This window comes from Sceloporus occidentalis, unplaced genomic scaffold, assembly GCF_023333645.1.
Source record: "Sceloporus occidentalis isolate IW3139 unplaced genomic scaffold, rSceOcc1.0.p SCAF_76, whole genome shotgun sequence".
NCBI lineage: Eukaryota > Metazoa > Chordata > Lepidosauria > Squamata > Phrynosomatidae > Sceloporus > Sceloporus occidentalis.
Window position 1 is genome coordinate 4,437,396 of NW_028317056.1, and position 12,014 is coordinate 4,449,409.

Below are 12,014 nucleotides of genomic sequence, written 5' to 3' on the forward strand. Positions count from 1 at the left end.
TCATCTGCCAGGCCGCGCATGCACGTTAAGTAAAACTCTGGATTACTGAAGAATTTTAAAAGGTAAATAAGGAATTTCAACACGGGACATCCATAGCACGGGACTAGGACGGCGGTAATCGTAGCAAACCCTCGTTTTTCTGGTGGGGAATATGGCCGCCGCAACACCACGTCAGATTTGGATATTTTATGAATATTTTTTGATTTTGATGTTTGCCGATTAGCTAAAAACCTCTCTTAAAGTTCTCACTTTGACTGAAAGGCAGATTCAGTGTCTATATTTCATTACATTAAATAATAATAAAACAGCGAGGAGATGGGGGAGTTCTCAGACACTGGGGCCGGGGCAGACGGGGGGATATCCGACACTGGGGACGGTGCAGATGGGGGGGATCTCTGGTATTGGGGACGGTGGAGATGGGGGATCTCAGGCTAAGGGAAGGGTACAGAGAGGGGGATCACAGACACAGTGAGCAGTGCTAAGAGGGGGATCCTGGTCATCGGGGACAGTATACAGAGGGGGATCTTGGATATGGATCCTGGGGTCGGTGCAGATGGGGATCTCCGACACTGGGGACAATGGAGAGGGGGGAGTCTACGACACTGGGGACAATGGAGAGGGGGGAGTCTACGACACTGGGGACAATGGAGAGGGGGTCTACGACACTGGGGACAATGGAGAGGGGGTCTACGACACTGGGGACAATGGAGAGGGGGTCTACGACACGGGACAGTGCAGATTGGGGTGATCTCAGGCAGAGATGATCGATGTGGCAGAACACAACGGCCAGGTGTACACAATCCACACAGGTATCAACAACACTCTAGCAGGGAGCGCGATGCCCCACCTGGTTTGGAAGCCCTGCCGACACTGGCTACCCGACCGTCTATTATTGCCAGATGGAATCTAGGTCAATTGGAAAGGATCTGAAGAAATGTCAGCAACATTTAAGTGCCGCTGCCAGTGCCACATGCTGTTTACCCGCTCGGCTGACGTTAGGCTGATGCTATAAAACCCAGAATATAGGTTAGCCGCGAAGAAAATAAACCTCATAATATATCCCGTATCGGCAACCTTCAAAGACCCAAAACCAAGATAAAAACCATCAGAATATAATAATGGCTCATTTGCCCCTGCCCTGCGCATGCATCGTTTGGCCTGTGATGGCAACAACTTGGATGAACTAAATTCCCGGAAAAAAAAAAACCACACAAATTAAATTATATTATTAAACTATAGTCTAAATATAATTCATATAATTGCCCTTGACATCGAACCCAAGAAGGACGCCTATAGAATGCGACCCTACATCAGGAGTTCTCTGCTGGCATTTATTTGCCGGCGCTGACTCCGTAGATTCCCGTCATCGGTAATTACATTGTCATCCCGTAAATCACATTTAATAACGAAGATCATAAATTATCTTTGTGTATCCTGGCAAAAAAACGGATTTAAACGGATGGGTGAGTGGAGTGGGTGCAGGGAGCCTACAAGCAGGAGTTGGGGTTATGAGACGATCACGTTTGAGGTCTCCAAGCGGCTTTGTGATGTAGAAAGAATGAAATAGGAGGGAAGGAGAGAGCGAGAGGGAGAATGAAGAAGAGAAGAAGAATGAGCGATCAAAAGAGAGAAACTCAATCCCATGCATGTTTAACTCCCCTAACTGTATTAGCCTCTACCACTTCTGCCGGGAGGCTGTTCCACGTATCTACCACCCTCTCAGTAGAGTCTAGTGTTAGATTCTGGCCTCTTGTTCTCATATTTCTCCTCCTTTGAAATAAACGCCCCTCTTGTACTTTGTCAAATCCCTTTATATTTTTCCGAGAAGCTTCCCAGCAGACACGCCGACCGGTTACCGGGAGATAACATTGAAATCAGACAATTTCAGTGTTTTTCTCCAAGTTTATTTTGTTTTAATGTTGGCTTCACAGCCTTTCTATTCAGGTTTGAGCCGATTGCCCTAGTTTTCCGTAACCCAAAGAAAAGGGATAATTCCCGAGGACTCTGCCCTTCTCTCCATAGAAAAAGACTCCAGCTTGACTTCTCTTTCATTGGAAGCCCCAAAGCTGCAGCTTCTTCTTTACTGATCCTCAGAAGCGGGCGATAAAACACACGATCCCGACGAGACTCCGTGAAGGAGAGGGGAGGTAAGCTCTTTATAATGAATCCAGAGGAAAGGGAGCTGTTTGTTCTGGATATGAGATCCCGCTTTCAGCCTTTGGATAAGAAGATTAATGCGTTACCGTCGTGCGGCTTTGATTCCAGTTTTTTTTACTTTTCTGCATCCCCTGGAGAAAAGTATTTACTTTTTTAGAATAAATTTCAGAAAATGATGTCGGTATTATACACTTATTATGGTCGGATTAAAGAGGAAATCTCATCATTTTTTTATTACTAGTATCAGGTTAAATATAGGTTTTCAACAATAGTTCTCACCCCATAATATAATGTTTTCAGGCAGCTGCATATCATACTGCCTGTGGGAAACAATGGAATGGCTCGGTCTTAACCACCCAGATGGGCCCTCTAACTAATGAAAGTCTATGGAGGGTCGGACTTCATTAGCATCGCCATAAAGCATCAGCTCAGTGCGGCGTTTGAGCCGGGAAAGTCACCCAAAATATCACATGACTGCCAGCAACGGCGGCTCCAGGTCTGCAGATAAAAGGAGTTTATTGGAACAAAAATGAGATAAAACCAGGTTTTTTTGTCAATGCCGACAGACATTACTGTATAAAGTGCTGGGGGGTTATATTACTGTATACAGCGCTGGGGGTTATATTACTGTATACAGCGCTGGGGGTTATATTACTGTATAAAGTGCTGGGGGGTTATATTACTGTATACAGCGCTGGGGGGTTATATTACTGTATACAGCGCTGGGGGGTTATATTACTGTATACAGCGCTGGGGGGTTATATTACTGTATACAGCGCTGGGGGGTTATATTACTGTATACAGCGCTGGGGGGTTATTACTGTATACAGCGCTGGGGTTATATTACTGTATACAGCGCTGGGGTTATATTACTGTATACAGCGCTGGGGTTATATTACTGTATACAGCGCTGGAGTTATATTACTGTATACAGCGCTGGGGTTATATTACTGTATACAGTGCTGGGGGTTATATTACTGTATACAGCGCTGGGGTTATATTACTGTATACAGCGCTGGGGTTATATTACTGTATACATTGCTTGGGGGTTATATTACTGTATACAGCGCTGGGGTTATATTACTGTATACAGCGCTGGGGTTATTTTACTGTATACAGCGCTGGGGTTATATTACTGTATACATTGCTTGGGGGTTATATTACTGTATACAGCGCTGGGGTTATATTACTGTATACAGCGCTGGGGTTATATTACTGTATACATTGCTTGGGGGTTATATTACTGTATACAGCGCTGGGGTTATATTACTGTATACAGTGCTGGGGGTTATATTACTGTATACAGCGCTGGGGGTTATATTACTGTATACAGTGATTGGGGGGTTATATTACTGTATACAGCGCTGGGGGGTTATATTACTGTATACAGTGCTGGGGTTATATTACTGTATACAGCGCTGGGGGGTTATATTACTGTATACAGTGATTGGGGGGTTATATTACTGTATACAGCGCTGGGGTTATATTACTGTATACATTGCTTGGGGGATTATCACTGCATACAACGCAGAAGGTTCTGCTCAAATTGAAAATTATGTTTTTTTTCCGCTTTCATGAATTTAGTAAATTTACCCGGCAGTAATATTCCTCCCCAACCAATACTTTCGCCGAGATGCCAACGTGATTTAGTAATCGCTGCTGTTGTATCCGGTTCTCATGCAGAAATACCGTATGTATAACGATGAAGGTTCCAGAACCTGTCGGGTTCTCTACGTGTTCTGTGTCTCCCCCAGCTGGTCAGAGGTAGACAGGCAGGTTCTAAGCTGCTGAATCCTGCGACGAAGTAAAACACGACTCCAGTGCCCTCTTATGGGACTTCTTATTGGTGCAAAGCTGTAATACACCCTCATCATGTAACATAGCAGAATGTGACATCATAAGTCTGCATGCACATGACATACATTGGCATCTATGCGTACCTAGGAACTTTTAGACCTGAATCTCTGTGTTTTTGCCTCGGATTCTCAGGGTCACACAGTCTGTAAGGAGAAGGGTGGTTTTGATCATGAACTCTAAAGCCTGACTTTCAGTTGTTGGTGCCCCATAGATAAGAAGTATCCCTGGATTTACATCCCAACAATAGACAGTGTCCCCAAAACAAGGACAAGGAGGACAATAAGGAGTATTGCGTTTCCAAGAAGGCCGACGCTTAGAATCACATAATAAGATTTCACGGCAACAGAGCTCGGTATACAAAGACTTCTGACTGTCATGCCGGGCAGCGGGAATCATGCAGGCTTCACAGAGGGAACGATTTCACTCCCAAATACGTTTTGTCACTACAGTATTAAAAACTGTTTATACATTATTGGGGCTTTTAGGGCTGTGGAACCCTGTTAAACCCACTGACATCAGTGGAAGTTCCCGCTGACGTCAGTGGGCTGGCCCACTAACCTCGGGGGCGTTCCTGCTGACATTGCGGGAAACACCCCTATTTAAAGTGGAAATGGGCAGAAAGCAAGGCCTGTCAAGACCCCGCTCACACGACCTGATGGATTTGAGAGTTCCCGGGTATGCTGGACACCCGCTTTCCCTGCTGTATAGACTGAAACCTTAATCAGTCGTTGGTTTCGTCTTAGATTCAGGAGCCATAGATACATTTTAATGGTGCAATTTAATGCTGTTGCCTAGTGGCAAGCCTCAAGCATATCTGGGAGCATAAAGCATATCTGGGGGGGCAGAGCGGCATATCTGGGGGGCAGAGTGGCATATCAGGGGAGTAAGGTGCATTATGAATTAAGGGTGGATCTGAAAATGGCTATTGGTTTCCAAATTTCTGTTTATATATAACATATGCTGGCTAACTACATAATAGATACCAAAAATGTTAAAATACATGTATTCCTGTGTATTAGGTAAAATACTGTTTTACCATTCCACTAATGTGTATTTTTTCTTTAAAAACAAATTTTTCTTTAAAATAGTACCAAACTTTTAGGGTGCGGCCTATATTGATACCTGGGAACTTTTGGCCTCCGGCTACCTGGAGCCTTCCCTTGCAGGCGGTCCCACTGCTGGAAACACCGCTAATTCAAGGGAAAATGGGCGGGGAGCAGGGTGTGTCAAGATCCTGCAACCCGGAGGATTCGGGTCTTGACCCGGAGAACCTGAGAAGCGGTGCTTCACCCGGCAATCCCAGGTATGCCTATACTCGAGTCAATACGGTACTTGACCGACGGCCCCTCCGAACCACGATGGAACATACAAACATATCTATTGTACAGCGCTATAAATTTAATAACGCTGATTATGATTGGTTAAAAAACGGAAACCAGGCTAGGTAGCAGATGTGGTGCTGCAGATGATTCACAAAAACACTCTCATTTTGAAAAACATAATGATTGTTTCACGTCCCTTTAATAAAATAAAACTACGTGTCCATTTCTCTGTTAAAAGTTTATTTCCGGTCTGTAATAGCCCCTAGAGAGGTAACAGCCCCTGCCCCTGCCCCTGCCTTGTCTCCATGGCAGCAGTAGAGTTGCACTTTTCAAACTCCCCGTCGTGCGGTGTCTATGCGTGTCCGTTTGTCCGTAGCCAATAAAGTTCTTTGAGTCCTTTTAAATTGCCAATCCTCCCATGGTGCCCCGCGGCCGGCGAGTTTGGAATTTAAATCATATCGGCCAATCAGGAAGGCGCATCCTGCTTCAAAACCAACGGCGGCTACAGGGCCGGGAGCAGTAGGATTAAAGGGACCGGTGGAGCAGTAGCTGTCCGGGAAGCCAGCGCACATACCGTCCTGTCACAGCATTTTTTTGAGGACCTACCGCCCCAAACAGCCATCTCCCTTGCTTCCTTTCCCACCAGCATGGCTCAGCTAGCCGGAAAGAAATTCACAGCAGCCCCCGATCCCGTCAAGCCCCCCGGGGTCCCGGTCCCAGTCCCCTCTGCGGCCAAGGAGATCCCGGAGATCTTGGTGGACCCCCGCACCCGCCGTCGGTATCTGAGGGGTCGCTTCTTGGGTAAAGGAGGTTTTGCCAAATGTTACGAGATCACTGACCTGGAGAGCCGGGAGGTGTTCGCGGGGAAGATCGTCCCCAAAAGCCTCCTGCTGAAGCCCCACCAGAAGGACAAGATGACCATGGAGATCGCCATCCAGCGCAGCCTGGACCACAAGCATGTGGTGGGCTTCCACGGCTTCTTCGAGGACAATGACTTCGTATATGTGGTGCTGGAGCTCTGCAGACGGAGGGTAATTGTCGCGGGTGGGGCAGGATTGGGTTCTCTGCTCTTCCCGGATCCAGGGCTGCTTCAGTACCTCTTGAAAGGCAGAGCTGTCATTCTGTTCCCAGATTATATCTGACAGCTTGACTTCCCTGCAAGAGGTTCTGCAGCGGCCGGTCCCTTCCATGTTCCCGGGCTGTCTTAGCGCCAGATGCCCACAAGCCTTTTGGGGGGGTATCCAGTTCCCAGGGCGATTTCGGGGGGGGGGGGTCTCTATCCAGTAATGCCAGAGTTATCGGTTAAAGCTAGTGGGCTCTATTGTTAGGGCGCGGGGGGGGGGGGTCACTTTCAGACCCTCATCCTCGTGGATCGTGCGTTACTAAGTGCCTTAAGAGCTGATCAGGAAGCCCATGGCCTGATGCCTTTGGGAGGGGGGTTGGGGTAACATGAAATCTGTGATCAGGGCAATTAATTTTGTAGTCATTGTGCTTGATTGTTACAAATAAGGCTTCATATTAAAAGCCCCATTATTTTCTTCCCATCACTTGGCTAGTACTGGGTTCCAGCCTCTGGCCGGTTCTGGATCAAACTGTCAGAGTTCTAAATGGTGTTAAAAGTACACAAAAGATTGTGCTTTCAAACAGTTGTAACAGTCCGCATTCCATGTGAAACCAACCGTCCTGCAGCCTGCCCCCTGCTGGAGGAAGCCTCCCCCAAACCGTCCTGATGGCTGCAGCTTCCCTGGGCTGTCTCTTGGCAGCGGAGTCTCTTTCTGAACTTCGTGTAACTTTCTCATTCTTTTAGTCTCTGCTGGAGCTGCACAAGAGGAGGAAAGCGGTCACCGAGCCCGAGGCCCGCTACTACCTGCGACAGACCATCCAAGGATGTCAGTACCTGCACGGCAACCGCGTCATCCACAGAGACCTCAAACTTGGCAACCTGTTCCTCAACGACGACATGGAGGTCAAGATCGGTAAGAAAGATCGGTTATCCTGCCAACGTAGCCCGAGAGGTCGATTCCCTGATCGGCTGCCACGCTGCTGGGGGCCTTTATGTTCATAAAACAATTGGCTTTGCCGGCAGATCGGCCCCCATCTAGTCGCCCGTTTCTCCTGCTGTGTAGAGTCAAACCTTAATCAGTCGTTGGTCTCGTCTTAGATTCAGGAGCCGTATGTCTATCCCATGCATGTTTCAATTCCCTCCCTGTATTACCCTCTACCATATCTCCTGGGAGGCTGTTCCACTCATCTACTAACCTCTCAAAATGGAACAGTTACTTTACGCCTAAGCCTCTGACCCTCTAGTAAAGACTACTACTTCAGCTCAGTCGGGGTGGAAGCACATGTTGCATATGGTAACTTGTTGCCCAGCTGTCTGCTTGTCTAACGTCTCCCCGTCTGTTCTCTCCCTCCCAGGTGACTTTGGGTTGGCAACAAAAGTGGAGTTTGATGGGGAAAGGAAGAAAACCCTGTGTGGGACCCCAAATTATATCGCACCCGAAGTATTGGGCAAGAAGGGCCACAGCTTTGAAGTGGATATCTGGTCCATCGGATGCATAATGTAAGAACCCAAAGCTGGCGTCTCTCCTGTGCTCCCCTTCCCCCGTCTCATGTTAAGTGCTTGTGGGGGTCTCATTGGGGATGGGGGGTGATTAATTTTACTCGCTCCTGACCTTTGCCATGGTTTCAGGTACACACTTTTGGTTGGAAAGCCCCCGTTTGAAACATCGTGCCTGAAAGAGACTTACTTGAGAATTAAGAAGAATGAGTACAGCATTCCCAAGGTAGGTCGCAGCCTTGACTGGATCCATTTTTTCCCATTTTAGCAAAGTGGCTTCCGTGTCGGCACAACATGCTTCTTATTAAAGCCCCTTTTTGGACTCTCAGCCTTCCGAGGTGTTCAGGATCTCCTGGCATGTCTGCTTGCTGATCAGCTGGTCCTGTCTCATCCCCACCCCTGTGCGAGACACCGGGCTGCTGCACTGGTGGGGGGGGGGTCCCTGGGGCTGTTTGAGACCCCCTCTAACTTAAGAGCAGGATTAGTCTTGGAAACAAATCTGGGGCTGAATGCCGCCATATTCCCTGCCGATGGCAACCTAGTCTCGCTAGAAGGCTGTGGACACTTTTTGTATGAAAGAGTTAATGCTGTGGGGTAATTATTACTAAAAGGCTTAAATGTTTATCCTCTATCTCTGCAGCACATTAACCCCGTGGCAGCCGCACTCATCCAGAAAATGCTCCGTTCAGACCCAACCACCAGACCCACCATCGATGAACTATTGACTGATGACTTCTTCACGACTGGCTACATCCCCAACCGACTCCCCACCACCTGCCTGACTGTTCCTCCCCGATTCTCCATTGCGCCCAGCAGCATTGATCCAAGTTTCCGGAAGCCGCTTTCGGCCATTAACAATAAAGGTACGCATGGCAGCGCTATATAAATATCAGCGAGCGACAGCTGCTTGTCTCCTGTCTTCTCCAACCGGTATCACGTGGGGTCTTCATAACCTAACAATCCATGTGATTATAACAGGACCGGAGTCTCCGATGGGGGAGAAGCCGGCTGCTCCGGGCAAAGAGGAAGAGTTCCAGCAGCCGGAGTCAACCGAGCCCGCGGACTGTTACCTGTCCGACATGCTGATCCAGCTGACCAGCGTCAACGCGGCTAAACCGTCCGAGAGGGCGCTCATCAGGCAAGGTACGGCCGAGTCCCAGCAGAGTAACTGCCTATAAGACCGGCGCTGATCGTATTTGGTGCTGTTTAGGTGGCTCGTGGCGTTCGTTGTGTTTAACCTGACCTGTCTTGTCTTACAGAGGAAGCCGAGGATCCTGCCTGTAATCCAATCTTCTGGGTCAGCAAATGGGTTGATTACTCTGACAAATACGGTCTAGGTATGCGAGGTCTCGGTTCTTATAGACTGTCTAATGGCTGCGTGATATCTTGAGCGCTCTGCTCTCGGAATAAGTTCTGGTGCATTAAACTCATCGGATCGCATGGTCTGACGCCATCTGTCGGCAGGCAGCTTAAGTCCTTCCAACATCTTCCCTACTGATCTTATAGGGATCTTCTGCTAGGACCACTGATGGAGACCTCCACGTGCATGCTTAGTCACCTCTGTACTTGAGTATCTCTGACGGCTGCTGTGGCTCCTAACGCCTGATATCACCCTTGTCTTTAACAGGGTACCAGCTCTGCGATAACAGCGTCGGGGTGCTCTTCAATGACTCCACGCGGTTGATAATGTACAACGATGGCGACAGCCTGCAGTACATCGAGAGGAACAATACAGAGTCTTATCTGAACGTGCGCTCCTACCCTGCGTCTCTGACCAAGAAGGTAGGTGGCCACCAGGAGTAAGGTGTCCCGCTGGCCCATGGACCAAAATATCTTATACGGGGTGGCATATGCTCTTCTGGTAACTGTTGGCACTCAATGTTGGATGAAACCTAGAAGGACTGTCACTTAAACCTCTCCCTCTCTTACTGTGTAGATCACGCTGCTTAAATATTTCCGCAACTACATGAGTGAACACTTACTGAAGGCTGGCGCCAATATCCGTCCGCGAGAAGGGGACGAGCTGGCCCGTCTTCCCTTCCTAAGGACTTGGTTCCGCACGCGAAGTGCCATCATCCTCCACCTGAGCAACGGGACGGTGCAAATAAACTTCTTCCAGGTGAGGGTCTCGGGGGGGGGGGGGACCACGGGGTCATCTCTAATGCCAATACCCGCTCCATGGCGGTATCTTTAACGTTGGCTCCTGCCCCAGCTCTGTACTCGGTATTAACACTCGCCACCTCTTACCCCGCAGGACCACACAAAGATTATTCTGTGTCCCCTGATGGCTGCTGTGTCTTACATTGACGAGAAGAGGGACTTCCACACCTTCAAGCTGAGCCTCATCGAGGAGTTTGGCTGCTGCAAGGAGCTGGCCAGCCGTCTACGTTACGCCCGCACCATGGTGGAGAAGCTCCAGAGCTCCAAGTCCGGCGCCGCACACGTTAAAGCCACTGCATAGCCCAGATACATTAACATTGACTCTGCCTCTCCCTTTCCAGGGCCCGAACTCCTTAACCTTCCAGTGTAAGGGAGGCGCTCTGCTGCGGGGCCCTGGATGTGAATGCATTTTTTTTGTCCTTTTTTTAATCTCTTTTGCTGAAAAGCAGCGATCAGAGCGTTAGCTCTGTGGAGAGAGCACTCACCTGTCTACACCGTGCACTCACTAGAGGTGCTGGATTTCTATATCGCCCCGTCTAATAACCAGCTCGGCAATATCATGAATATACTTTGCCGGGGTGTAAGAACCTGTCCTGTTTTGTTTCAGTGTCTCTGTGGTGTCCAGTCTTCTTTTTTATGTAAAATATCAAACTTTAAAACTTTTTTTGTATATTATCAGATTAAAGTTCTTTGTATAGCTATGCTGTCACATCCTCTTCTGGTTTTGGTTGGGTAGCCAGGTGGTCACCGTGACCCTAAACTTACTGGGGTAACTGGGAAATGATTGGCTGCTATGGCTCTTTAGATACCAATGGTACCTGCTTGCCAGAACGGTTATTTCGATATTTTTATATATAAATTTCACTTTTTTTTTTTTTTTTTTTTTTTTTTTATTTGTTTTGGACAACGGCTTACTAAGGTGTAAAATGGGGCTAGATGGCTATTAATGAAATTGCTAAAGTCTGACTACTAAAGAGGTGGGATTGATTGGAAATGGGAAACCAAAAACAAATGGAGATCTATTCAAAACGGTGGCATGCGAAGAACTAGAGTGGGGGGCAAACAGACACTCAAAGCGTCTACAAGGGTCCTTGGGTTGATGGGACTTGTAGTAACAGCTGTTCTTAACAAAATGTTCGTCTTATTTTTTGGTTATTTACATTAATAGCGAGACTTCACTGGGCTTTATTTTATTTATTTTTTTTAAGTACCAAAAACTGATTTTGGGTTTTCCAGCTAGTTTTGAAAGATCTCTAAGCGGTATCTTTCTAAAACAAAAAAAAATGCCTCTATAATCCTTAAAGGGCCCGTTTAACGTCATGCGCCTGCATTATAGAAGAATGTATGTTAAAGTAGATGAGTTCTTCAACAGGGAATCCAAAAAACAAACCCTTACCTGATGCCATTTGGCAAAATCTTAACCCTTTCCATGATTTTGCCGCTGATTGCTTAAAGGGTTGGAGGTGATGCCATCTGGGCCGAGGAAGTAACCAGCTGTAATTTGTCACTAGATGCCTTCCTTACACGTAACACAAGGATGTCAAATGCCCCTGGGGGGAGCAGTCAAGGCCCTGCCTTTAAAGCAGTTTACACATGTTACAAGTATAATCTAAATCAGGGGCGTCCAACCTGCGGCCCTCCAGCGGCTGCAGGACTACATCTCCCATCCTCCTCAGCCAGCCCCTTAGCTGAAAGAGCATTATGGGAGATGTAGTCCTGCAGCAGCTGGAGGGCCGCAGGTTGGACACACCTGATCTAAATAGTATATGTATAAGCAGAACTACCTGACGTTATGCTAAAGCATTCCAGTGATTCGGGAAAGTGGTGATTAATGCAAACGTGATGATAATTTAAGTATTTTTTTTTTATATCCCAGTAACCCACACAGTTGATTAAAATCGGTTTTAATATTTACATCTTAGATTGTACTGTTTCAGAGGAAAAAAAAAGTAAAAAAT

The 12,014-nt window shown here is 47.5% G+C and overlaps 1 protein-coding gene across 1 annotated transcript; it reads left to right on the forward strand.

Moving 5' to 3' along the window:
- The first annotated feature begins 5,983 nt into the window (after positions 1 to 5,983).
- Positions 5,984 to 10,357, forward strand: LOC149285834 (serine/threonine-protein kinase PLK1). Its single transcript, XM_089495017.1, has 10 exons — positions 5,984 to 6,367; positions 7,144 to 7,312; positions 7,755 to 7,899; positions 8,029 to 8,122; positions 8,537 to 8,759; positions 8,875 to 9,039; positions 9,156 to 9,233; positions 9,524 to 9,678; positions 9,833 to 10,015; positions 10,151 to 10,357. The coding sequence occupies exons 1-10, from the start codon at positions 5,984 to 5,986 to the stop codon at positions 10,355 to 10,357; spliced, it is 1,803 nt and encodes a 600-aa protein (XP_089351143.1).
- The last annotated feature ends 1,657 nt before the right edge of the window (positions 10,358 to 12,014 follow it).